Here is a 26,592-nt window from a genome sequence, read left to right as displayed (position 1 = left end):
AGATTGTCGGGCTCAACGGGTAGTGATCAATGGCTCCATGTCTAGTTGGCAGCCGGTGTCAAGTGGAGTGCCCCAAGGGTCGGTCCTGGGGCCGGTTTTGTTCAATATCTTCATAAATGATCTGGAGGATGGTGTGGATTGCACTCTCAGCAAATTTGCAGATGATACTAAACTGGGAGGAGTGGTAGATACGCTGGAGGGGAGGGATAGGATACAGAAGGACCTAGACAAATTGGAGGATTGGGCCAAAAGAAATTTGATGAGGTTCAATAAGGATAAGTGCAGGGTCCTGCACTTAGGACGGAAGAACCCAATGCACAGCTACAGACTAGGGACCGAATGGCTAGGCAGCAGTTCTGCAGAAAAGGACCTAGGGGTGACAGTGGACGAGAAGCTGGAGATGAGTCAGCAGTGTGCCCTTGTTGCCAAGAAGGCCAATGGCATTTTGGGATGTATAAGTAGGGGCATAGCGAGCAGATCGAGGGACGTGATCGTTCCCCTCTATTCGACATTGGTGAGGCCTCATCTGGAGTACTGTGTCCAGTTTTGGGCCCCACACTTCAAGAAGGATGTGGATAAATTGGAGAGAGTCCAGCGAAGGGCAACAAAAATGATTAGGGGTCTGGAACACATGAGTTATGAGGAGAGGCTGAGGGAGCTGGGATTGTTTAGCCTGCAGAAGAGAAGAATGAGGGGGGATTTGATAGCTGCTTTCAACTACCTGAAAGGGGGTTCCAAAGAGGATGGCTCTAGACCGTTCTCAATGGTAGCAGATGACAGAACGAGGAGTAATGGTCTCAAGTTGCAGTGGGGGAGGTTTAGATTGGATATTAGGAAAAACTTTTTCACTAAGAGGGTGGTGAAACACTGGAATGCGTTACCTAGGGAGGTGGTAGAATCTCCTTCCTTAGAGGTTTTTAAGGTCAGGCTTGACAAAGCCCTGGCTGGGATGATTTAACTGGGAATTGGTCCTGCTTCGAGCAGGGGGTTGGACTAGATGACCTTCTGGGGTCCCTTCCAACCCTGATATTCTATGATTCTATGATTCTATGAAAATTTGTTCTCCTTAACCTCGGAGGACAGGACAAGAAGCAATGGGCTGAAACTGCAGCAGGGGCGGTTTAGGTTGGAGATTAGGAAAAACTCCCTCCTCGCTCTCAAGGTGGTTATGCCTGGAACAAGCGGCCCAGGGAGGTGGTGGAATCTCCGGCCCTGGAGGTGTTTCAGAGCAGGTCAGACAAACCCATCAGGGATGGTCCAGGAGTCCTGCCTCAGTGCAGGGGGCTGGACTAGACAACCTGGCGAGGGCCCCTACGGTTCAGGACTGTGCAAAACAGTGACAGTCTATCCCAGCCTAAGCATGCTCTCCCAGGCCCTGCCCTGCAGCCCGAGCCTGCCTTCCTCCACTACTGCAGGGCCACCGGGTGGGCAAGGTGATGAGCAGGCCTGGATGGGCCCGGTGGCTGCGGCTGTCCCAGTGGGCCCACGTGGAGGAGGAGGAGGAGGGCGAAGGCTTGGCCCTGGACTGTGAGGGGGACCTGGAGGTGGCGCCTGGCAGAGCCCTAAGTGACTCTGCCTGAGGATGCTGGAGGCTGCATCGAATGTCTCGTTCCAGCCAACAGGACTCCTGCTTCCCCAGCCACAGAGCAGGGCATGAAGCGGGGGCTGGGCTGGGACAGGAACATGCTGGTCCAGCTGAGCAAGGCGTGCTGGGCTGGCGGGCTGGCTGGGGGGGTCACAGGGCAGGGCTGGCTGGGGGGGCACTGGGCAGGGCAGGGCTGGCGGGGGGGGTCACAGGGCAGGGCGGGCTGCGGGGGCACTGGGCAGGGCTGGCTGGCTGGGGGGGTCACAGGGCAGGGCGGGCTGGCTGGGGGGGTCACAGGGCAGGGCGGGCTGGCTGGGGGGGTCACAGGGCTGGCTGGCTGGGAGGGCACTGGGCAGGGCAGGCTGGGGGGGTCACAGGGCAGGGCTGGCTTGGGGGGTTACAGGGCTGGCTGGCTGGGGGGGCACTGGGCAGGGCGGGCTGGCTGGGGGGGCACTGGGCAGGGCTGGCTGGGGGGGCACGGGGCAGGGCGGGCTGGCTGGGGGGGGCACTGGGCAGGGTTGGCTCGGGAGGTTACAGGGCAGGCTGGCTGGGGGGGCACTGGGCAGGGCTGGCTAGGGGGGTTACAGGGCTGGCTGGCTGCGGGGGCACTGGGCAGGGCGGGCTGGCTGGGGGGGTTACAGGGCGGGCTGGCTGGGGGGGCACTGGGCAGGGCTGGCTGGGGGGGTTACAGGGCGGGCTGGCTGGGGGGGCACTGGGCAGGGCTGGCTGGGGGGCACTGGGCAGGGCGGGCTGGCTGGGGGGTTACAGGGCAGGGCGGGACTGGCTGGGGGGGTTACAGGGTGGGTTGGCTGGGGGGGCACTGGGCAGGGCTGGCTGGGGGGGTCACAGGGCTGGCTGGCTGGGGGGGCACTGGGCAGGGCAGGGCTGGCGGGGGGTCACAGGGCAGGGCGGGCTGTGGGGGCACTGGGCAGGGCTGGCTGGCTGGGGGGGTCACAGGGCTGGCTGGGGGGGTCACAGGGCAGGGCTGCTGGGCTGGGGGGGTCACAGGGCAGGCTGGCTGGGGGGGCACTGGGCAGGGCTGGCTAGGGGGGTTACAGGGCTGGCTGGCTGCGGGGGCACTGGGCTGGCTGGCTGGGGGGGCACTGGGCAGGGCTGGCTGGGGGGGTCACAGGGCTGGCTGGCTGGGGGGGCACTGGGCAGGGCAGGGCTGGCAGGGGGTCACAGGGCAGGGCGGGCTGCGGGGGCACTGGGCAGGGCTGGCTGGCTGGGGGGGTCACAGGGCAGGGCGGGCTGGCTGGGGGGGTCACAGGGCTGGCTGGGGGGGTCACAGGGCAGGGCTGCTGGGCTGGGGGGGTCACAGGGCAGGCTGGCTGGGGGGGCACTGGGCAGGGCTGGCTAGGGGGGTTACAGGGCTGGCTGGCTGCGGGGGCACTGGGCTGGCTGGCTGCGGGGGCACTGGGCTGGCTGGCTGCGGGGGCACTGGGCAGGGCTGGCTGGGGGGGTCACAGGGCTGGCTGGCTGCGGGGGCACTGGGCTGGCTGGCTGCGGGGGCACTGGGCTGGCTGGCTGGGGGGGCACTGGGCAGGGCTGGCTAGGGGGGTTACAGGGCTGGCTGGCTGCGGGGGCACTGGGCTGGCTGGCTGCGGGGGCACTGGGCTGGCTGGCTGCGGGGGCACTGGGCAGGGCTGGCTGGGGGGGTCACAGGGCTGGCTGGCTGCGGGGGCACTGGGCTGGCTGGCTGCGGGGGCACTGGGCTGGCTGGCTGGGGGGGCACTGGGCAGGGCTGGCTAGGGGGGTTACAGGGCTGGCTGGCTGCGGGGGCACTGGGCTGGCTGGCTGCGGGGGCACTGGGCAGGGCTGGCTGGGGGGGTCACAGGGCTGGCTGGCTGCGGGGGCACTGGGCAGGGCGGGCTGGCTGGGGGGGACCGACAGGCTGATCACTGCCGGGGACAGAGGGAGGCTGGCGTGCTGGGAGCTAGTCCGGCCGGCGGAACTCCCGGCTGCGGTGTGTCCGTACCCCGCCCCCTCGGGAGGCCCCGCCCCGCGGGCACCCTGGCCCCGCCCCCAGCGCCGCGCAGAGCCGTGGCCGGGGCGACAGGCGCTGCGGGGGCGGGGCCTGGCGCTGCGGGGCGGGGCTCGGCGGACAGCAGGGCCCAGGGCGGGGCCATGGGGGAAGACGGCACAGGGGGCGGGGCCGAAGCCACTCGGGCCCAATCTGATTGGCTGCCACGGCGTAGCACGTGACTCGTGCCTGGCGCCGCGTGACAGCCTCCGGGGCGGGGCCTGGAGCCGGCTACAGGTGAGCGGGGGCGGCAGCGCCCGGGGTACGCGGCGGGGCCGGGGGCCGCTGGGGGGCCGGGGCGCCCCAACCAGCCGCCCCCCGCCGGGCTCCGCCCCCGCCCCCGAGGCACGGCACGGCGGGGTGGCGCTCACGGCGGGCGAGGCCGGGGGTGCCGCATCCCGTCGGACCGGTTCCCGGACGCCTGGGTTCCGCGGGGCGGGGGCCAGGCTGCGGGGGGCGCCGGGGGCTGAGGGGGGGCGTCTCCTGCAGCCCCGCCCTGCGCTTGGCCGCCGGCCGGGTCCCGCCCCCCGGCGGGGTCGGGGTCGGGGTCGGGGTCCGGGCGCGGTGCCGGATACCCCGGGCCCTGCCCTGGGGTGCGGCGTGTCCTGCCCCGGGGGTTGGTGCCGCGGCCCGGGGCGGTGCCTGCTGCCTTGGCCGCCCTCCAGCGCCGCGCACGCCCAGGGGAGCGGGGCTGTTTGTGGCTCTCCCACCACCTGGCGCTCCCGGCCGGTCTCCAGGACACGAGCCCTGCTCCCTGGGGCCCGGCGGGAGTCCCAGGCCCCGGCCCCCAGAGCCCGCTGGGGGGCTGGCCACAGACGAGCGGGAGCAGGTGGTTCCCCGGGGCGATTCAGCCTCCCCTGGGTCTCCTGGGAAGCCGGGCGTGGCATCTGGGCGCAGCGAGCAGGCCCCGCCAGGCTGCGGGGGGCTGGCCGGGGGAGCCGTGACGCACTCCGCGAGCCGCTTGAGCTTTGACCAAAAGGACTCATGTGAGCCGCGGAGAGGCGACTTTCCCTCTGTCTGGACTGGGGCGGCCGCTGCTGGAATCCTGTGCCCAGGTCTGGTGCCCACAGTTCAGGCTGTTGATAAACTGGAGAGGGTCCGAGAAGAGCTGGGAATAGAAAACCTGCCTTGTAGTGAGAGACTCAGGGAGCTTGAGCTGTTCAGCATAACACAGAGAAGGCTCACAGGTGACTTGATCCCGGTCTGTAGGTACCTGCGTGGGGAACAGATATTTCGTGATGGGCTGCTCAGTCCAGCAGAGATGGGTCAAACACAGGGCAGTGGCAAGAAGTTGAAATAGGACGAATTCAGACTGGCAATTAGGGGTACGTTGTTAATGGTGACAGGAATTAACCACAGGAACCGTACCCAAGGGCCGAGGTGGATTCTCCATCCCTGACAGTTTTCAGTCCAGACTGGCTGCTTTGCTAGCAGATCCACTCCAGGTGTTACTGTGCAGCAGCCCCTGGCCGTGTTACATAGGAGGCCAGACTAGATGGTCCCGATGGGCCCTGCTGGCCTCAGGATTTCTGACTGCCCCCCAGCCGGTGGGAGTGGAGCTGGGGCAGTGGGGATGGGGTGTCTCCCCACCCTGCTAACCAGTTTCTCCCCTAGGGCCCAGTGGCTGCTCTGACTCCTGCCCTTTTCCCTTGCAGGTCCCTGGCTCCATCTGCCCCACAGTAACGCCGCCATGGAGACCAGCGATGGCTTCACCTCCCCGCTGTGGCCAAATGGCCTTGACTCCCCGCTGGAGGAGGAGGAGGAGGAGGGTGAAGGCTTGGCCCTGGACTGCGAGGGGGACCTGGAGGTGAACCCATACGACGGGCTGCCTTTCTCCTCCCGCTACTATGAGCTGCTGCAGCGGCGGCGAGACCTGCCTGTTTGGGCCGCCAAGTACAGCTTCATGGAGCACCTGGAGAGCAGCAGCGGCATCGTCTTGGTGTCCGGGGGGCCCGGGACCGGCAAGAGCACCCAGGTGCGAGGGGGGCATGGGGAGGGCAAGGCCAGGGCAGGAGTGCCCTCGCTGGGAAAAGCACCTATGCAATAATCCCCTTGCGTGTGGTGGGCTTGGGCTGGCTCGGGGAGCAGCCGGTGCTGCAGGGAGAGGGTGGGGGGCTGCCGCCTCGCAGTCAGGGCAGTGCTAGGGGGCCTGTGCTGCTGGCTTGCCGGTGAGACACGGCCTGGGCTCCTTGGAGTGCGCTGCCCTGGTGTCCGGAGGCTCTCCTGGGGGCAGGATTACAGAGCTAAATGGCTTGGCAGCTGCTGCTGGCCATGGCTGCGTCCAGGGCTGGCTCCAGCGTTTTTGCCGCCCCAAGTGGCAAAAAAAAAAGCAAACCAAAAAACCTCGCCGCCGAACACGGAGGCAGAGTGATGGAGCGGCCACCGAACTGCTGCCGGCGACCCAAGAAGAGTCGCGTCCCCGCCGCCGAATGGCCCCCGAGCGCGAAACGCACTCTGACGGAGCGGCTGCTGGATTGCCGCCGCGGGCGGATTGCCGCCCCAGAGCCCGACCTCCTGCCGCCCCTTTACATTGGCCGCCCCAGGCACCTGCTTGGTTCACTGGTGCCTGGAGCCGGCCCTGGCTGCGTCCCATAGTCTAGGGTGCCGTGACTACAAGTGCCACGGGAGGGGGGCCAGTGACTCCTCATTTAACCTCTGAGGCAGGGTCCATTGTACTCCTGACTGCGGCTCCTGTCTGTTTGCAAAGCCCCCTTGGGGCAGCACGTGGGGAGGTCAGGGTGATGGGAGGCTGGGTTCTCCCTGTTGGATGCCCTGGGATTTGGCTTTCAGTCATGCACGGCGCTGGCCGGGAGTCAGCTGGGTCTGTGCTGGGAGCTGCAGGGTTGCCAGGGACTTCTGAGGGGGGTGGGTGAGCCTGGAAGAGTGGTACTGAGGGCCCCAGACACCCGGACTTGTTGGTCTGTGATGCTGGCGCACCGAGCGCCCCCGTCGGGACCCAGTTCTCTGGCTGCTGTCCTGGCATTAAACACACACAGCCCCTGCCCCAGGCAGCTCTCACACGCAGCAGGGCAGACAGACTGACGGGGCTCGCTTGTCTGTGGAGTCCCAGGCTGCCAGTACCTGACAATCAGCCATCTTGGTGCCAAACCTCCAAGCTGCAGGGCCTGCAGGCAGCTGTGTTCCTTGGCCCTCTGCCCCTTGTGTGTGTCTCTTCCGCCCCAGCAGGGAAGCTAGAGATGCTACAGTCAGGACTTTGACCTGGGGGAGGGTTGGTTTTCAAGCAGCGTGTGACTGTGGAGCTCTGTAGGCCCCAGCCAGGCCATGGGCCTGGAGACGGAGGCAGGAGATGTTTGCGTTCCCATGGAATCTCCCAGGACGCTGTTAATTGCCGACGACCTCTCCTGGTGCGCACCCAGGGGATGTCCAGGCTTCCCAGCATGAAGCTGGAGCCTGGCTGGTGTGGAGGATGGGCAAGGGGTGGCTCTGCCTGGGAGCTGTGCCTGCAAGCGAATCGGGCCGAAGGGGGGCACGAGAGGCGTTTGGAGGGGGCTGGGTGCTTCCCTTATCTCTGTGATTGGTATCTGGCCCCACGACTGCGATCTCAGCTCTGCGCAGCCAGTGAAGCACCCCATGGGGCAGGGCAGCCCTGCTGCACTGCGGAGACTCTCACTCAAGGTCTCTCTGGGAATTGAATCCAGGTCGCAGCCTTGTGCCAGAACCGGTGGGCTGCCCTCTCCATCTGTACACTAGATTTCTGCCCCCGTGCTTTGCCCAGGCTGCCCCTGGGGGTCCATGGGATGCTGCAGGGAGCAGGGGCCTCTCCAGGTTCGCAATCAGCTGCCCTGAATCTCTGAAGACTTTGCCCCTTGGCTGTGCGGCCCACACGTGTTTGGGTGTGGCAGGGTGGAGGGGACTAGCCCCTGGCTGAGCTGTCAGGAAGGGAGCCATGGGGCTTGGCTCAACTCCCCATGGATGGCATAGCTGGGTGCCTGCTGCCAACCTCTGTGCCCGGGAGCATCTGTGCCTGCCTCAGTGTCTGGGTGAGGCAGCTCTGCTGGGATCTCCTGACCCCCTGCCAGTGGGACAGATTGGTTCCACCCCTGGCGAGCCGTGTGGGCACCCGCAGCCACGCGCGTGGCTCTAGGCTGGGGGGCGAGGCCGTTGTGTCCACAGGGAACGCAGCTTGGCCCCACCCACCTGGCTGAGCTGCAGAGTGAATGTGCGAGTCTTCGGGTGGGGGGGCGCCACTGTACCCAGTGTTGGGGGGGTTCTGGCTCCCTTGGGGTGACCTGTGCTCACAACAGTGGCTGCCTGGGGCCCCTTGCCCGCTCTCCTCCTTGCAGATCCCTCAGTGGTGTGCGGAGTACGCCCTCTCCCAGCAGTTCACGCATGGCCTGGTGGCCTGTAGCCAGCCCCACGGCCTCGCCGCCCTCAGCCTCTCGCTGTGTGTGGCTGACGAGATGGATCTGAACCTGGGCCACGAGGTTGGCTACTGCGTCCCCCATGAGGACTGCTGCACTCCAGAGACCCTGCTCAGGTGAGGCTGGGCGCTGCGCCCATAGGGCACTGGGACCTGGTCGTGGGACTGGGGCTGCCCCTCCCTCCCCAATCCAGGCTCCCTCTCGCCTGCCGGCCGCCTGGTACCCTGATCCGCCCCTGTCACGGAGTCCCTGGGCGATGCTCTGGAACTGCTCCCCATGAAGCCAGTCAGGACTCTGGGGCAGTCGCCTTTCTGTGAGCAGCCTGTCTTCAGGACACACAGCTCACACAGCTTCCACCTTCCTGGGTCTGACCTCGGAGCATTCAGCATCCTCTGCCCCTCCGTGCGCTTCCCACAGCAAGTCCACTCAGGTGGGGCTTCTGGGGAAGCCAGAGGGTCCTGCCCCCCAACTCCGCAGTCAGACGTGACTCTCAGCCAGCCAGTAAAACAGAAGGTTTATTAGATGACAGGAACATGGTCTAACACAGAGCTTGCAGGTGTAAAGAACAAGACCCCTCAGCTGGGTCCATTTTGGGGGGCAGTGAGCCAGACAACCACGTCTGCACTTCACTCCATGTCCCCAGCCAGCCCCAAACTGAAACTCCGTCCAGCCCCACCTCCTCTGGGCTTTGTCCCTTTCCCCGGCCAGGAGGTCACCGGATTCCTTTGTTCTCCAACCCTTTAGCTCTCACCTTGCAGGGGGGAGGGGCCCAGGCTGCCAGTTGCCAGGAAACAGGGTGTTGGCCATTCTTTGTGTCCAGACCCCTGCACACACCTGCCCTCTAGGGCTCTGCAACAGTCATACCCTCTTACCCCACCAGCCAGACACTCAAGAACTGTATAGGGGAAACTGAGGCACCCCCACACTATTCAGAGGAAACGTTAAGAACAGTCCCACTTCGTCACATCTCTCCCCCCTTCGATATCGAACTGAGCGGAGTTACTTTAGCCGGTGACCTGGGGAAGTTCAAAGCCACCAACGTTCCCATGGATGCTCCAGCATCTCTCCCATTCCTTGGTGGGAGTTACACCATGCCCTTCCAGTTTCACGCCCTCCCTTAGGTCAGGGGTGGTCGATAGCACTCGCAGGCCGCATGTGGGAAGGTTTATGCGGCCCATGCCCTTTGGCCACCCCAAAACCCCAGGGGGTCAAACTGGGATTGGGTCTTCTCCCCAAGAAGCTGGCCAAACAGCCACTTGGTTAGAGGACTGTTTAACTTTCTTAACAGCTTTCACTCCATCTGAGACCATCTCAGAGCTATCCACACTGGATCTTTCAACAGGAAAGTCAGTGGATCCATTCACAACAGAAAATTTCTGGCCGTTAGGAACTGAAACTTTCTTGATTAAATCACTTTCACACCCTTCAGTGGCAGTAAACTGCTTGCAAAGACTCCATGAGGATTCCTTTCCCTAGGGCTTTTCTATGCAACAATTCACCCCTCACAGAAATTCTGCTCTTACCCTCTTTACCTAGGGCTTGCTCTAGAGGAACACTTTTCTGAGCAACAACAGACTCTTTCTGGGTCTCCCTTACATCCAGAATTACCTCTGGCCCATCCGGCGGATTCCTACACAATCCCCTTTCAGGCAAACTGACAGACTTCCTAGATAAAAGGTCAGAAGCATTCTCCTTCCCTTTGCCACACACAAGTTCAGGAATCTTTTCCTTCTTGCGACAGGTTTCCACACCCTCAGTAGGTAACACAATCCCATCACCTTCCTGCTCTCCTTGTGCCCTGGCTAGGATCTCACCCTGATTAGACAGAGTTGCTCCACCCTTTCCAACAACACACTAGCAACAGGCAAAATACAAGCACCAGAATTGTCTGGTCTCTGGGATTTTACATAGACACTAACTGGATGCGACCTAGTTACAGGGCCATTCTCCAGAGCAGACACAAACTTAGGACCCTTCCCTTCCTGGGCTTTAGCTGAATCCAGAACCAACTCTGAGACAACTGCACGACCCTCAACCATCACAGGCTGAAAGGCCCCTTCTGTCTGCTCCACAGACAGAGAAGAGACGGACACACTTTCTCCTTTCCCAGACACACAGCTTGGGAGCTCATTCCCCTGGTCCCAGCACACAAGGCTGGTCACAGACAAATGCTTGGAGATCAGGGTAGCTCCCTCCATAGGCAAGTCAATACCCCTGACAGACACAGACACATTTCCTTCCCTGTCACACTTCTCCACCCAGCTAACAGGTAAGGTCCAGGGACACTCATCTTCCACTCTCCTCGCCTTCCCACCCTGCTGACTAGACACAGCCATCAGCTCACAAGGCTGCCTAGGCTCATCCCGACTTTCCTTACCCAGCACCTTGCCACTCCCCACAGATCCCCTGCCCTGCCTGTGTCTCCCCCCACTCAGCTGGGGTCTCAGCTCCCACTGTGCTCAGCGCTGCTCTTGCTGTCCCAGTGGGGGTAGGCAGCGAGCTCCCTGCCTTCCTCACTGCATCAGAGCCAGCGTGAGCCCCCTCTCTGGTGTGCAAGGGGGTGGGGAGCCCCAGGGGTCTGGTTACAGGCAGGCAGGTAGCTTGAGCCTAGCAGCTCTCCCACCTGCCAGGCAGGTCATCTGCATTTTCACTGGCCATTTCCCTCTCCACCGATTGGTTCCCTGGATTCAAATTCAAACCCTTGGCAGTTACCAGAGCAGGGCCTGGATCCTGTCCCAAAGAGACACAGTCACCCCACAACAGGGTCTCGAAGCCGGTTTCCCGGAGAACCCCAACAACCAGCCAGCCCCACCCCTCCTTGTTCAATATCTTCATAAATGATCTGGAGGATGGTGTGGATTGCACTCTCAGCAAATTTGCGGATGATACTAAACTGGGAGGAGTGGTAGATACGCTGGAGGGCAGGGATAGGATACAGAAGGACCTAGACAAATTGGAGGATTGGGCCAAAAGAAATCTGATGAGGTTCAATAAGGATAAGTGCAGGGTCCTGCACTTAGGACGGAAGAACCCAATGCACAGCTACAGACTAGGGACCAAATGGCTAGGCAGCAGTTCTGCAGAAAAGGACCTCGGGGTGACAGTGGACGAGAAGCTGGAGATGAGTCAGCAGTGTGCCCTTGTTGCCAAGAAGGCCAATGGCATTTTGGGATGTATAAGTAGGGGCATAGCGAGCAGATCGAGGGACGTGATCATTCCCCTCTATTTGACATTGGTGAGGCCTCATCTGGAGTAGTGTGTCCAGTTTTGGGCCCCACACTTCAAGAAGGATGTGGATAAATTGGAGAGAGTCCAGCGAAGGGCAACAAAAATGATTAGGGGTCTGGAACACATGAGTTATGAGGAGAGGCTGAGGGAGCTGGGATTGTTTAGCCTGCAGAAGAGAAGAATGAGGGGGGATTTGATAGCTGCTTTCAACTACCTGAAAGGGGGTTCCAAAGAGGATGGCTCTAGGCTGTTCTCAATGGTATCAGATGACAGAACGAGGAGTAATGGTCTCAAGCTGCAGTGGGGGAGGTTTAGATTGGATATTAGGAAAAACTTTTCCACTAAGAGGGTGGTGAAACACTGGAATGCGTTACCTAGGGAGGTGGTAGAATCTCCTTCCTTAGAGGTTTTTAAGGTCAGGCTTGACAAAGCCCTGGCTGGGATGATTTAACTGGGAATTGGTCCTGCTTCGAGCAGGGGGTTGGACTAGATGACCTTCTGGGGTCCCTTCCAACCCTGATATTCTATGATTCTGGGTCTGCACAGGGATCTGGGCCATAGACAGGGCAAGGGGCTTTGTCCCTGGGACCCTCACCCAGCTCACACAGCCCCTTGGCATCTGAGGCTGCACCACCCAGGGCCTGACAACAGTTCTCTCTGTCCCAGGATCTTGCCATCCCAGGAATGTCTCCCCATTGACTATCACCTTCTGCTCCCACTGGGGTCCAAGGGGCCTGACCCCAGGAGACTCCACACAGACATAGAGGTTGGGACCAGGAATGGGAGCCTGTCCACCTCCCCACCCATCTGGCTGACGGAGTCTGTGGCCTTGGGACCCAGCAAGGGTGCTAGACACCGGGGCTTTTCCGCAGGGTCCCCCTGGTTCAAATCGCTAGCCTACTCAAAGGCAGTGAGGTGGCATCCACATCCCACTCGCCCCCCTTAACCAGGGGCAGCAATTTAGTCTCGAGGTTCCCTGCTGAACTGGACCCCCGGGGTCTATCCCCACTCACCCCTGGGAGGTCCCCTAGGCCTCTCTGCTCCCCCACCATAAGTTCATGCAGCTGCTGCTTCTGCAGCTCTTTCTCGGGCTCTCGCTGTCTCTCACAGTCCTCTTGCTCTCTTGGACTCAGCTCCAATCCCATCCATCTCCGATCCCCGGATGGGGAACCCGATCGTGAAGACCCCCGTCTGGTTGGGGACAGGAGTCTTGGGGATGTCTGGCTCCCGCTCCAGCTGCTCCCAGATCCTGCTATAGCCCCATTTGGGGTCAGGAATCTGTTCCTTAGAGCGGTCATCCTCCTCCAGCTGCACGATGAACTGTGCTTTGGTGAACTTTCCAGTGCTCAACCCTCTCTTTCTGCACAGGGTTACAATGTCCTTCTTAAGGAGACGGTGACAGACCATCACTCAAACTGTTCCCAAGATGTTGTGGACTCACAGGCCTGTGTGCTCTCAGCTCCCCATGGTTTCCAGGGAGAACCCCTAGTGTGCCAGCCCTTCTCGAGGTCACTATCTCTTTGCCAGGGTCGAGCTGCAGACTCCTCCGCCCCTGGGACCTCTCGCTGCAATCCCCCGGGGGACCCTGTTACTGCAAAAGTCCTTCTCTCTGGTCACACACTTCCAGGGGTTAACCGCCCCCTGAAACCGTCTCTCTCTGAATCTTCAGCACACCTGGTCCCCATCAATCCCCCTTCATTTTACTGCTCCCCAGTCACTTACTGCAGGAAGCGCTGTCCATGGGGTGCAGTACATCCCACCTCTGCCACCAGTTGTCACGGAGTCCCTGGGCGATGCTCTGGAACTGCTCCCTACGAAGCCAGTCAGGACCCCGGGGAAGTCTCCTTTCTGTGAGCAGACTGTCTGCAGGACACACAGCTCACACAGCTTCCACCTTCCTGGGTCTGACCTTGGAGCATTCAGCATCCTCTGTCCCTCCGTGCGCTTCCCACAGCGAGTCCGCTCAGGCGGGGCTCCTGGGAAAGCCAGAGGGTCCTGCCCCCCAACTTTGCAGTCAGACGTGACTCTCAGCCAGCCAGTAAAACAGAGGTTTATTAAACGTCAGGAACATGGTCTAACACAGAGCTTGTAGGTGCAGAGAACAGGACCCCTCAGCTGGGTCCATTTTGGGGGGCAGTGAGCCAGATAACCACGTCTGTACTTCACTCCATGTCCCAGCCAGCCCCAAACTGAAACTCCCTCCAGCCCCACCTCCTCTGGGCTTTGTCCCTTTCCCGGGCCAGGAGGTCACCTGATTCCTTTGTTCTCCAACCCTTTAGCTCTCACCTGGCAGGGGGGAAGGGCCCAGGCCACCAGTGGCCAGGAAACAGGGTGTCGGCCATTCTCTGTGTCCAGACCCCTGGACACACCAGCCCTCCAGGGCTCTGCAATGATCATACACCCTTACCCCACCACCCAGACACTCAAGAACTGTATAGGGGAAACTGAGGCACCCCCACACTATTCAGAGGAAACATTAAGAACAGTCCCGCTTCGTCACAGCCCCCGCTGGCTCGTCAGGGTGCCTAGCCTGGATCCACGGCATACGAGGGCGGAGCTGGAGTGCAGGGCCCAGCAGCAGGCAGCTAGGCCACTCCACCAGCCTCCTTCCTGGGGAGAGGTGGAGTCCAGCTCTGTACCACGTTCCCCACAGCAGGAGCCTGGTGCTCCATGCTGGGACGAGACAGACCAGAGGTGGGCCTGTGCCCGGCCCTGTGTGTCCAGACTCCCACCCCTCTCGGGCAGGGTGGGGCTCGGGCAGGGCAGGGCCCAGCCAGGACCCTGTTTAAGGAAGGGCTCCAGGGTTGGAGGGGCGAGGAGGAGGCCGCGGTGCAGGAGTCAGGCTGTGGGCGTCAGGTGGGGGCTTTGGCAGTGAAGGGGTTAGGGCAGGTGCCTCTGCCCAGAGCTCTCTTGGGTTGGGCCTGGCACCTCTCGGCTCAAGGGATGAGGACTCGGTTCTTTCCTGAGAGAGCTGAGAGTGGGGAAGGGGAGCCTCCCAAATCCCCTCCAAGTCCCCCCCAGCTTTGCCGGTGCCCCTCAATCCCAACCTGCAGCCCCTCGCTACCCCAGCCGGGCTCCCCCTTCCTTGGGCTGCCTCTGACCCGGGTGCTTGGTGCTGGCAGGTTCTGCTCGGATGAGATGCTGCTGCGGGAGATGATGTCGGACCCCCTGCTGCGCCAGTACGGGGTCATTGTGCTGGACGAGGTGCAGGAGCGCACGGTGCCCACAGACGTGTTGCTCGGGCTGCTGAAGGACGTGCTTCGCCAGCGACCCGAGCTCAAGGTGGTGGTGACGACGGTGCCAGCCCTGGAGGAGCGGCTGCGGGCCTTCTGCGGGGACCCTCCCGTGGTGCGGGTGCCAGGACCCAGCCCTCCCGGCCAGCTGGTGTACAGGGATCCACCGGCTCGGGGCCACGTCTCGGCCGCGTGCCAGGCGGTATTGGACATTCACCGGCGCCAGGAACCCGGCGATGTGCTGCTCTTCCTGGCCAGTGAGCAGGTGGAGACTGGGGGGCTGCTGGGACCCCTCCCTGGCGGGGTGCTTGCGGGAGAAGGGAAGGGGGTGTTGGGACTCGCTTTGGGGCGTTGTCCTGGGGACATGAGGAGCAGGGGGCTGCTCCCCAGCCTTGCAGCAAAGGGGGTGTCCTGTCACTAACGGTGCCTGCTCCCCACCCTGCAGGAGATCAGCGAGTGCTGCGAGGCCATCCGCACCGAGGCTGTGGCCCTGAACCCTGGGCTGGGCCCGCTGCTGGCCCTGCCCTTGCACCCAGGGGTGGGGCGGGCAGCCCAGAAGGTCTATGAGGTGCTGGAGCAGGGCAGCAGGCCCCAGGGCCGGCGCGTGATCATCACCCACTGGCTTGCAGATTCGTCCTTCTCCCTGGGGACTGTGCGCTACGTCATCGATACGGGTCTGGAGCTGCGCAGTGTGAGTACGGAGCAGGGTGCGTGGCTCTGCCTGGCCCAGCCCAGCCCCTTTTCCAGGGCAGGCGTGGCCCTGCTCAGAGCCAGTTCTGCACAACTTCTTGGGCAGGACTGCCCCTCCTGCCAATTTCCACATGAAAATAAGTAGGGCCCTACCAAATTCAGGGTCCATTTTTGTCAATTTCATGGCCATAGGATTTTTTAAAAGTTAGATTTCAAGATTTCAGCTATTGAAATCATGGTGTTGTAATTGTAGGGGTCCTGACCCATAAAGGAGGGGTGTGTGTGTGTATGGGGGGGGGTCGCAAGGTTATTGTGTGTGGGGGGGTGGTACTTGCTACCCTCACTTCTGCTCTGCTGCCTCAATAAGCAGCCGCCCAGCTGCTCCGGCCGCCCAGCTCCGAAGGCAGCATTGCAGAAGTGAGGGTGGCAGTACCGTGACCCCCCCCACCCCAAAATAACCTTGTGACCCCCCTGCAACTCCCTTTTGGGTCAGGACCCCCATTTTGAGAAACGCTGGTCTCCCTCTGTGAAATCTGTGTAGTATAGGGCTGGGAGCTTGTATTAATGGTGGGATGGGCAGGGCCAGACCCCTGCCTGTTGCATAGGAGAGCAGCCTGTGCAGCAGCTGTCGACAGACTCACAACAACGGCCAGACTGGGTCAGACCAAAGGTCCATCCAGCCCAGTGTCCTGTCTTCCGACAGTGGCCAGTGCCAGGTGCCCCAAAGGGAATGAACAGAACAGGTAATCATCAAGTGATCCATCCCATCGCCCGTTCCCAGAGCCTGGGGTTGTGTCGCTGACCATCTTGTCTAATATCCATTGATGGACCTGTGCTTCATGAACTTCTCTTCATAGTGCTTCTGTTCTGCGAAGGAGTAAATACCACTCCTAGTCACTTTCTCCCTACCTGTCACGACTGTATAGCCCTCCATCATAGCCCCGCTTCGTCGCTTCTTTTCCAAGTCTGAACAGTTCCAGTCTTTTTACTCTCCTCTTACAGAAGCTGTTCCATCCCCCTTAGCATTTTTGTTGCCCTTCTCTGAACTTCTTCCTATTCCTAAAGATCTTTTTAGAGATGGGGTAATGAGAACTGCATGCAGTATTCAAGGTCTGGACGTACTATGATTTATATAGAGGCACTGACATTTTCTCTTGTCTTATCTAATGATTTCCAACGCTCTGTTCGCTTTTCTGATGGCCGCTGCACATCGAGTGCATGTTTCATGGAACTATCCACAGTGACTCCCAAGATCTTTCTTGAGTGGCAACACCAAATTTAGCCCCCATCATTTTGTATGTATAGTTAGGATTATGTTTTCCAGTGTGCCTTACTTTGCATTTATCAACATTGAATTTCATCTGCCATTTTGTTGCCCAGTCACCCAGTTTAGTGAGATCCTTTTGTAGCTCTTCGCAGTCTGCTTTGGACTTAACTATCTTGAGTAGTTTTGTATCATCTGAAAATTTTGCCACTTCACTGTTTACCCCTTTTTCCAGATCATTTGTGAATATGCTGAACACCATTTATTCCTAGCGTTTGTTTCTTATCTTTTAACTGGTTACCGATCCATGAGAGGACCTTCCCTCTTATCCCGTGACAGCTTACTTTGTTTAAGAGCCTTTGGTGAGGGACCTTGTGTCACGGAGTCACTGGGGCGATGCTCTGGAACTACTCCATACGAAGCCACCTAGGACTCTGGGGGAGCCTCCTCTCTCTGAGCAGACGCTTACACAGCTTTGCCCTTCCTGGGTCTGACCTGGGAGCATTCAGCATCTCCATCCACACCGTGCATTTCCCACAGCGAGTCCGCCCAGGTGGGGTCTTGGGGAAGCCTGAGGGTCCTGCCCCCCAACTCCGCAGTCAGACGTGACTCTCAGCCAGCCGGGAAAACAGAAGGTTTATTTGGCGACAGGAACACAATGTAGGGAAGAACTTGTTAGCACAGAAATCAGTAACTTTCAACCAAGTCCATCTTGTGGGGCGGGGATCCCAGAGCCAGGGCTCTTGTCCTCCCCCTGTGCCCCAAGCCAGCTGAGACTGACCCCCTTCCAGCTGCCTGACCCCTGTCTGTTGCTCCTTCTCCTGTCTTTGTCTTGCATCCTGGGCCAAGAGGCACTTGGTCGCATCCCCCTCCTGGGTCTCAGGTTATGAAAGGGCGGCCATAGCATCCAAGCAGGCAGCTGGAGCAGCCCCCACAAAAGTCACATACCCTTATTCCCATCACCTAGACACTGGTGCAATACACAGAGAAACTGAGGCACACACAGCATTCATGTAAAACAGTAAGACTCCCATAGAACATAACAAGGGAAAATCCCCACTTCGTCACACCTTGTCAAAGGCTTTCTGAAAGTTCAAGTACACTATATCCACTGGATCTCTTTCGTGCACATGCTTGTTGACCCCTCAAAGAATTCTAGTAGATTGATGAGGTATGATTTCCCCTTACAAAAACCATGTTGACTCTTCCACAACATACTGTGTTCATCTATGTGTCTGATAATTCTGTTCTTTACTATAATTTCAACCAGTTTGCCCAGTACTGAATTTAGGCTTACCGTCCTATAATTGCCAGGATCACTTCTGCTGCCTTTTTCAAAAATTCGTGTCACATTAGCTATCCTCCAGTCATCTGGTACAGAAGCTGATTTAAGCACTAGCTTACAATCTACAGTTCTGCAGTTTCATCTTTGAGTGGTGAAATCCGACCTCTTGAGTGATACCATCTGGCCCTGGTGACTTATTACTGTTTAATTCATCTATTTGTTCCAGAACCTCCTCGAATGACACCTCAGTCTGAGACAGTTCCTCAGATTTGTCATCTAAAAAGAATGGCTCAGGTTTGGGAACCTCCCTGACGTCCTCAGCCATGAAGGCTGAAGGAAAGATTTTATGTAGTTTCTTCACAATGGCCTTATCATCCCTGAGTGCTCCTTTAGCACCTCCATTGTCCCGTGGCCCCACTGGTTGTTTGGCAGCTTCCTGCTTCTGACATTCTTAAAAAAATCTTTGCTGTTAGTTTTTGTCTCTTGCTAGTTGCTTTTCACATTATTATTATTATTATTTTTTTTGGCTGCCTAATGATACTTTTAGGCTGTCTACACTAGCGCTTACTGCAGTATAACTTTTGTTGCTCAGGGTGTGAATAAGGCACCCCTGAGTGACTTAAGTTACGTCTACCTAGTGCTGTCCACACCGGTGCTTATGTCAGCGGGTGAGCTTCTCCTGCCCATGTAGCTACCGCTGCTCGCGGGGCTGGAGTAGTTACCCTGACAGGAGAGCTCCCTCCTTTCTGCTTACAGTGGCTACGTTAGAGAGCTTACCGCCACGAGCGGCTGAAAATGCTCCAGTGGAGCTGGAGCCGGAGCCGGAGCCGGAGCCGGAGCCGTACGCTTGACTTGCCAGAGTTCATGCTCCTTTTTTGTTTTCCTCAGTGGGCTTTAACCTCCAGTTGTGAAAGGATGCCCGTTTGCCTCGAGCCACCTCTTACTCTGTGGCTTTTTTTGGATCCTCTTACTGTTCGTTGTTGTTTATACATTTTAATTTGAGCCTCTATTACAGAGTTTAAAAGAGTTTCCATGCAGCTTGCGGGCATTTCACTCTTGTGACTGTTGCTTTTTATTTCCATTTAACTAACTTCCTCATGTTTGTGCTGTTCCCCTTTTTGAAATTAAATGTCACTGTGGTGAGTTTCTTTGGTATTTTCCCCCTACACGGTTGCTAAATTGATTTTGTTATGGTCACTATTAGTGAGCAGTTCAGCTATATTCACTTCTTGGACCAGACCCTGTACACTGCTTAGGACTAAATCAGGAATTTTCTCTCCACTTGAGGGTTCCAGGACCAGCTGCTCCAAGAAACAGTCATTTGTGTCTAAAAACTTTATCTCTGCGTCCTGAGGTAACACGTATCCAGTTAATATGGGGAGAGTTGAAATCCACCTTTGTTGTGTTTTCTACCTTTTGGGTAACCTCTCTCATCACCCCGAGCATTTCACAGTCACCTGGTCAGGCAGCCGGTAGTACACCCCTACGCCTACATTCTTATTAGTCAAGCCAGGAATTTCTAGTCACAGAGATTCTGTGGGACAGCTTGATCCATTTAAGACTTTTACTCTATTTGACTCTCTGCTTTCTGTCACGTAGAGTGCCACTCCCCCACGTCTCACTGGTACTCCGGTGTTACCTGCCCCACTGGTTATCCCCATTTTCCAACTGTCTGCGCTGCATGTTACATCAGCATTCTCGTGTAAGGCCGGGCCCTCAGCTTCACCAGCTCAGCTTTCACGTCTCTGGCATTTCTGTCGAAGCCCCGGGACAGTTTGTCAGTATTCAGCTGCATTCCCTCATGTGTGTTGCTAAATGGGACTCTTCCATTTGACTGGTCCTCGCGAGCTCAGGCCTGTATTTTACCAATTTCTTTCCTATCCTATGTTCTAGGATCTAAAGTTCCCCCTCTAATGAATTCACCCTTACGAGATGCCTCTGTCCGAGCCGTGTCCTCTGCACCTGTTGCCTTTCCCCAGCTGTTAGTTTAAAAAAATTCCCTACGACCTTTTTAATGTGACGTGCCAGAAGTCTAGGGCCAGTTTGGTTTAGGTGGAGCCCATCCCTCCTGTATCAGCCCCTCCTTTCCCAAAGGTTCCCCAGTTTCTAATGAACCTGAACCCCATTATCTAATCCATGCAGCTCTGCCTGTCTGCCTGGCCCTGCGTGTGGAACAAGAGCCATCTCAGAGAATGCTACCACGGAGGTCCTGGATTTCAGTCTCTTACCTAGCAGCCTAAATTTGGCCTCCAGGACCTCTCTCTTATCCTTCCCAATGTTACTGACACATATATGTACCACGACCACTAGCTCCTCCCCAGCACTACACAGACATCTGTCCAGATGTCTCCTCTGAACTGCGGCCTTTGCACCTAGAGAGGAAAGGCCCCACATCCCAGTCCCCTGCCCCAGGGCCAGGTTGGAGCTGGTGCTCCCTAGAGAGGAAAGGCCCCACATCCCAGTTCTCTGAGCCAGCCAGTCCCGGCCCTGGGGCTGGGTCGGATAGGGTTGCCAACCCTCCAGGTTTGGCCTGGACTCTCCCGGAATCAGCCTCTACCTCCCGTTGACCACTGAAACCAATCCAGGAGATCTGAATAGGCTGTTTTAAGAAAATGATGTCATGTTGGGGGGGAAACTCTCCCGGAATAGCTTCCGTCAGAGCTGGTAACCCTAGGGCCAGAGGCAGGGCCCCCGAGAGGGGAAGGGCCCGAGACCCTGCCCAGCCGGGGGGCCTGGCTGCAGTCCCGGAAATCTCCCCGGGGTGGCGGGGCTGATGTGGACCTCTGCTGGTGAGATGTGGCACGGCAGCTCTGCGGAGCAAACCCTGCCAAGCAGCCAGGAGGACTCGCTGGCGAATGGGGGGCACAAGCCCAGCACCGGGTGGTGAGCAGAGCCCACTGCTGGCCAGGGAGTATCAGGCCGGCCTGCCCCTCACAGCCCTTGTCCCTGCAGGTTTACAATCCCCGGATCCGCGCAGAGTCCCAGGTGCTGCGGCCCATCAGCAAGAGCCAGGCGGAGTCACGGAGGCAGCGGGCCGCAGGCAGCCCCCCAGGTGAGCGCACGAGCCCGCAGGCAGCCCCCCAGGTGAGCGCCCGAGCCCGCAGGCAGCCCCCCAGGTGAGCGCCCGGGCCCGAGCCCGCAGGCAGCCCCCCAGGTGAGCGCCCGGGCCCGAGCCCGCAGGCTGTCCCCCCAGGTGAGCGCCCGAGCCCGCAGGCTGTCCCCCCAGGTGAGCGCCCGAGCCCGCAGGCAGCCCCCCAGGTGAGCGCCCGAGCCCGAGCCCGCAGGCAGCCCCCCAGGTGAGCGCCCGAGCCCGCAGGCAGCCCCCCAGGTGAGCGCCCGAGCCCGCAGGCTGTCCCCCCAGGTGAGCGCCCGAGCCCGCAGGCAGCCCCCAGGTGAGCGCCCGAGCCCGCAGGCTGTCCCCCCAGGTGAGCGCCCGGGCCCAAGCCCGCAGGCAGCCCCCCAGGTGAGCGCCCGAGCCCGCAGGCAGCCCCCCAGGTGAGCGCCCGGGCCCGCAGGCAGCCCCCCAGGTGAGCGCCCGAGCCTGAGCCCGCAGGCTGTCCCCCCAGGTGAGCGCCCGAGCCCGCAGGCAGCCCCCCAGGTGAGCGCCCGGGCCCGAGCCCGCAGGCTGTCCCCCCAGGTGAGCGCCCGGGCCCGAGCCCGCAGGCTGTCCCCCCAGGTGAGCGCCCGGGCCCGAGCCCGCAGGCTGTCCCCCCAGGTGAGCGCCCGGGCCCGAGCCCGCAGGCTGTCCCCCCAGGTGAGCGCCCGGGCCCGAGCCCGCAGGCTGTCCCCCCAGGTGAGCGCCCGAGCCCGCAGGCTGTCCCCCCAGGTGAGCGCCCGGGCCCGCAGGCTGTCCCCCCAGGTGAGCGCCCGGGCCCGGGCCCGAGCCCGCAGGCTGTCCCTCCAGGTGAGCGCCCGGGCCCAAGGCAGCATGTGTTATGGACGCTCTGGGAACTGTCAAATCCATGCAGCTTTGGCTCCAGTTTGCTGCGCTCCCCCCGGCCCCGTGCCTCTTCCCCAATGCCAACCCCGCATTCAGTCCAGCTCGCCCCCTGCACCCCACCCCATGGCAGCTCCCCTATCGTCTGGCAGGCATCTGCGTGCGCCTCTACTCCGAAGCCTTCTATGAGCAGTTCCTCCCGGCTGCCCCCGCCCCCCACGTGAGCGAGGCCAACCTGAGCCGTCTGGTGCTGCTGCTCAAGAGACTCGACATCGCTGACATGGGCCAGTGCGACTTCCTTGACCGGCCAGGTACAGCCCAGGAGCTGTGGGTCGGGAGTGAAGGGTGTCTGCAGGACTGGGGCTGGAACTGAAGGGGTGGGAGATGCAGGGGAAAACCTGGGGCTGCTCTCTGTGACCCATTAACAATTGAGGAGAAGGGTAAATGGGCTGTTAACGGGGTTCCCAGCTGGCCCCAGGCCAGGAGGAGCTGCTGCCCCAGCACGGACAGCGACTGAGCTTGGAGGGGCTGGAAACTGCAACAGGAGACTTGGCCTAGGGACCCCCAGCTCCGCCGTGGGCAGGGGCAGTTGGCGGGCTGGGGCTGGGAGGATCTGGCACCAGGAGAGATGGCATGCACGCAGGAGGGCCAGAGCTGCTGGGGGAACCCCACCCCCCCGCCACCCCTCCGTCCCAGAAGAATGGCCTCATCCTGGAGGGGAGGGGGACGGAGCTGGCAGGCCTGGCGTGGGGGTGGATAGCTGCTGGTGCTGCGGAGGGGTGAGCCCTGCGGGAAGCGTGTTTGGCATGTTGGGGGGGGGCCCAGGGTGGCTTTGGCATTGGGGCTGCGGCATCGGCACCTCCCCTGCCTCCCAGCTGACTTCCTGCCCCCAACCAGCCCCTGAGTCGCTGATGCAGGCCCTGGAGGACCTGGATTACCTGGCCGCGCTGGATGACGATGGGAACCTCTCGGAGGTGGGGATCATCATGTCGGAGTTCCCCCTGGACCCCCAGCTGGCCAAGGCGCTCATTGCCTCCTGCGAGTTCGACTGCGTCCACGAGATGCTCACTATGGCCGCCATGCTCACGGGTAGGGGGCCACGTGCGGGCGCCGAGCCCCCCTGCGGCTCCAGCCGGCGGCGGTGTGCCCCATGAGAGGGAGCAGCCCCAGGCCCCCAGCTGGGGTTTGCGCTCTGAGTCAGGCCTGGCCGTGCTGTCTGTCTGTCTCCTTCCTTTCTATGGCTGAGAGAGGTTCTCTTTCCAAAAGGCCTAGTCCCCAACCAGCTCCCCTCAGCACTGCGGGGAGCTGCGGGCTGCAGGCCACACAGCCTCCTGGGCCATCCAGAGCCATGCTGGGGACTGTGGGGGCAGCCGCAGGGAGAGCCCTGCCGGGCACTCGGGTAACCCTTTCCCGCCTGCTTCTCCCCAGCCTCACCCTGCTTCGTGACCCCAGTGGCGCGCTCCGAGGAGGCTGCGGCCGTGCGCCGGCGAGCCCTGCTGCACCCCGACGGGGACCACTTCACCCTCATCAATGTCTTCAATGCCTTCCAGCAGCGTGAGTGCCGCTCTGCATGCAGAGGGGGTCTCCCCAGCGTCTGCTGCTGCCGCCGCGTCCTGGCATCGCCCACCACTTGCACGGCTGGCCATATCCCATGCCCAGCTCCTGCTGTGCTGGGGCTGCACAGATGGGCATGGGCCCTGCCCGGGCAGGGCGACAAGGTGCACTGGGGGCAGGTCGCGGTTCCAGAGACGACGGGCACTCGATAGGCCTGTCTCCCTGGTCCCAAGCCGCGAGTGGTGCCGGGCGTCGCTGCGGGGCTGGGTGTGACAGACGTGGGCGATGGAGGTGGCGTGGCCGCTGGGAGAGGGCAGGGGCAAGAGCCTGGCGGAGGGAAGGGGCAGGCCCCCAGCTCACGCCCCTTTCCCACAGATGAGCTGGATGAGGGCTGGTGCCGTCAGCACGGGGTGAGCAGCTCGGGGCTGCGGCTGGCGGGCGTCGTGCGGGCCGAGCTGCTGGAGGTGATGCAGCGAATCGAGCTGCCCGTCTCTCCCCCAGCCTTCGGCACGGATGACAACGTGCTCAACCTCAAGAGGGCGCTCATCTCTGGCTACTTCCTCAAGGTGGGGGGGCCCCCAGAGCAAGGGGCCCTGTGGGGGAGGTGGCTGCCAGGGTCCCTGCGGGGAAGGGGGGGCCCTGCATGTGTGCCGGGTGGGGGCCCCTGCCCAGGCTGCCCCGGGCCTCTGCAGGGGGTGGGAAGCCCTACGTGGGGGAGGAAGGGGGTGGGGGCACTGCCCCGGCTGCCGTAGGCTCCGCTTTGTCCGGCCCCGCTGACCCCTCTGTTCCCTGCAGGTGGCCCGGGACATCGATGGCTCCGGGAACTACCTGATGCTGACACACAAGCATGTGGCCCACCTGCCCCCGCACTGCTGCTACCTGGTGCGGAGGCCCCTGCCCTGCCCACCCCCCTGGGTCCTGTACCACGAGTTCACCATCTCGCAGGACAACTGCCTCAGCGTGGTGTCTGAGATCCAGCCCCAGATGTAAGGGTGGGCGGGGGGGTGCTGTGGGGGAGAGGGGAGGGGAGTGCCCCTGTGGGGGGGGAAGGCAGCCTGGGCGGGGGCGGGAGGAGCCCGCAGCCTCATCCGTGGCCGGCTGCAGGGCAGGCCCTGGCGGTGCGGGCAGGGTAACACCCCGCCTGGGGCAGGGCCTGGCACCTTCTCTGGGCCTCTCCAGCCTCATGCCCCGTGGTGCTGCCCGGGCCCTGGGGCAAGGGCCAGGCCAGGCCGGCGCTGATCTGCTCTCTCCCCGCAGGCTCGTAGAGCTGGCGCCCCAGTACTACCTGAGTAACCTGCCGCCCAGCGAGAGCCGCGACCTGCTCATGGAGCTGAGGGAGAAGCTGCTTGGTGCCGCGGAGCCCCTGGGCCAGCTGGAGCCAGCGCTGGACGGGGCAGGGGCCGGGGAGGGCGAGGGCAAGGATGTGTGCGCACTCCAGTGAGTGGGCGCCAGGGGCTGGCTGGGCTCCGCTGTTGTGACAATGGGGGGTACAGGGAGCCCCAGGAGGGGGTGCAGGGTCCTTCCCCTTGGCCGTGCTGCCCCCCTGGGCGCCAGGGGCTGGCTGGGCTCCGCTGTTGTGACAATGGGGGGTACAGGGAGCCCCAGGAGGGGGTGCAGGGTCCTTCCCCTTGGCCGTGCTGCCCCCCCAGTCGCCCCGTGCTGCTGTACCTGTGGGGTGCTCTGCCGTGCGCTCGAGTCGGCTCCTGCGGGGCTACCGGCCCTCCCAGCTCATGGTGCAGGAGGGCTGCCCCCCATCTTCTCTCTGGGCCACCTCGCCCCAGGCACCCCCTCCTGCCTGCTGGTGTGTTACTGGGGGCCTTCTCTGCCATGGGGCACAGCCTCCCCCCGGGGCTGGAACAAACTGTCCTGCCCCACACACTCCATGGCACGGGGCCAGGTGCCACATGTGGGCCGGGGCGCAGGGGCCCATGTCCTGATTGTATAAAGCTTTTCTGTGACCTTTGTTCCCAGCCTGGTGTCCGTTGCTCTGAGCCGGGGGGTCAGTGCCCGCCCCTGGGCTGCGTCCCCTTCCTGGCACTGTACCTAGTCAGCCAGCTCTGCAGGCCCTGGGTCTCGTCCCCAGGGTGCTGGGGGTGCAGCCTTTCCCACCTGCGTGGGCCTGGGGCTGCACATTCAGGGCCAGCACAGGCCCCTCTGGCCACTCACCCAGGTGCTCGGGATGCTCCGCTCTCCGGTTGCTTTGCCCCCTCCTCAGAGGTGGGACTGTTCAGCTGGTTCAGAGCCCTTCCCCCCCCCCCCCCCCCAGCGACCCTATGGAGCTTACATGAGAGCAAATCTCAGCAAGAAGCCTGGGCCAGCAGGCCAAGGGGACTTTGCCATCCTGGGCTGTGTAAACAGGGGCAGAGAGGTTATGTCCCCTCTGGGAATCTGGCACCAGTGCGACCGCTGCTGGGACCCTGTGCCCACAATCCAAGAGGGGTGTTGACAAACTGGAGAGGGGGCAGAGAAGAGCCAGGAAAGTGACTGAAGGGTTGGAAAACCCTGCCTCAGAGTGAGGGACTCAGGGAGCTCCATCTAGCTTGAAGAGCAGGTTCAGGGACGACTTGACCCCGGGCTGCAGGTACCTACGGGGGAACAGACACCTAATAGGCCCGTCAGGCTAGCCAAGGAGGGACATGCTCAGCCTTTGACAGGGAGGGGAATTGACCATGGGCCCGGATCCCTGAGGGAGGAGGTGGATTCTCTGTTCGATCCAGGCTGTGTCTAGCAGCTCGGCCATAGGGCTGAGCGGGCAGCCGGGCTCTGGCCTGGGCTGTACCGGGGCGTCAGACTGGATCGTCGCAATGGGCCCTGCTGCCCTCGGTCTGGTGCTGAGGTGCCCTGATACCTTATGCAGTACCCCGCGGGGCAGCTCCCTGGGCTGGTCCCCCCAGGCCAGCAGCCCAGGGGCTCTGCGGTCCCAGCCGGTGGTGCTGGGCTGTTCCCTCGCTCTGGCCAGCTGAGCGGTCCTAGGCCCTGGCCTCACAGGCCTCTCCCACCCCAGGAAAGCGGAGCCCTCAGGCTGGGGGGAGCCTCGCACTGTGCTCCCCTGGGGGCGGGCGGCGGTTGAAGCGAAATCCCCCCTGGGAGCCAGGCAGCCCCTGCCCTGCCAACCCCGCCCTGCGGCCCCTGTGACGCGAGAAGGGAGGGGGTGGCCCTGGCAGTTCAGCGGGGCTCCCCCCGGCACGGTTGCGTTCCCTGGAAGTGCTGGGGAAGCAGAGGAGTCAGCGCCGGGCTGGCCACCCCGCAGCTCACAGGGGAAGTTGTGGTCTGAGCTGTGGGGAGCCAGTACCTGGGGGGAGCCCAGTTGTAGGAACCTTCTGCCCCTTCATATCCCGGCTCTGCTGGGCCCAGCCTCTCCTCTGGGCAGGGGCCAAGGGGCAGGAGCTGTCGGGCCTCTCCCTGCAGGCT

General features: G+C 61.6%; 1 protein-coding gene across 6 annotated transcripts; it reads left to right on the top strand.

Annotated features, from left to right (window-relative positions):
• The first annotated feature begins 3,798 nt into the window (after positions 1-3,798).
• On the top strand, positions 3,799-25,145 carry DQX1 (DEAQ-box RNA dependent ATPase 1). 6 transcript variants are annotated; one of them, XM_075128204.1, is made up of 13 exons: positions 3,851-3,870; positions 4,818-4,933; positions 5,264-5,583; positions 7,913-8,106; positions 14,341-14,716; positions 14,897-15,142; positions 20,643-20,742; positions 21,780-21,938; positions 22,525-22,716; positions 23,056-23,181; positions 23,557-23,747; positions 23,977-24,167; positions 24,439-25,145. In XM_075128204.1, exons 3-13 carry the CDS (start codon positions 5,299-5,301, stop codon positions 24,620-24,622), a joined length of 2,244 nt encoding a protein of 747 aa, XP_074984305.1. In that variant the 5' UTR covers positions 3,851-3,870; positions 4,818-4,933; positions 5,264-5,298; the 3' UTR covers positions 24,623-25,145. The 6 variants fall into 6 exon arrangements, with proteins under 6 accessions (XP_048702525.1, XP_074984305.1, XP_074984307.1 ...); XM_048846568.2 differs by lacking the exons at positions 3,851-3,870; positions 4,818-4,933 and adding an exon at positions 3,799-3,845; XM_075128206.1 differs by lacking the exon at positions 4,818-4,933 and having other exon boundaries at positions 3,857-3,870.
• Positions 25,146-26,592: the final 1,447 nt, after the last annotated feature.

This window comes from Caretta caretta, chromosome 4 (assembly GCF_965140235.1).
Source record: "Caretta caretta isolate rCarCar2 chromosome 4, rCarCar1.hap1, whole genome shotgun sequence".
NCBI classification, from domain to species: domain Eukaryota; kingdom Metazoa; phylum Chordata; order Testudines; family Cheloniidae; genus Caretta; species Caretta caretta.
This window is presented reverse-complemented; position numbering and strand designations above follow the sequence as displayed.

Excerpts from the sequence above, each read along its gene's own strand:
- DQX1 (XM_048846568.2), top strand. The coding sequence starts at position 5,299 with ATGGAGACCAGCGATGGCTTCACCTCCCCGCTGTGGCCAAATGGCCTT. Across the intron at positions 15,143-20,642 it reads CGGGTCTGGAGCTGCGCAGT|GTTTACAATCCCCGGATCCG; the intron begins GTGAGTACGGAG and ends TTGTCCCTGCAG. Across the intron at positions 24,168-24,438 it reads TCTGAGATCCAGCCCCAGAT|GCTCGTAGAGCTGGCGCCCC; the intron begins GTAAGGGTGGGC and ends CTCTCCCCGCAG.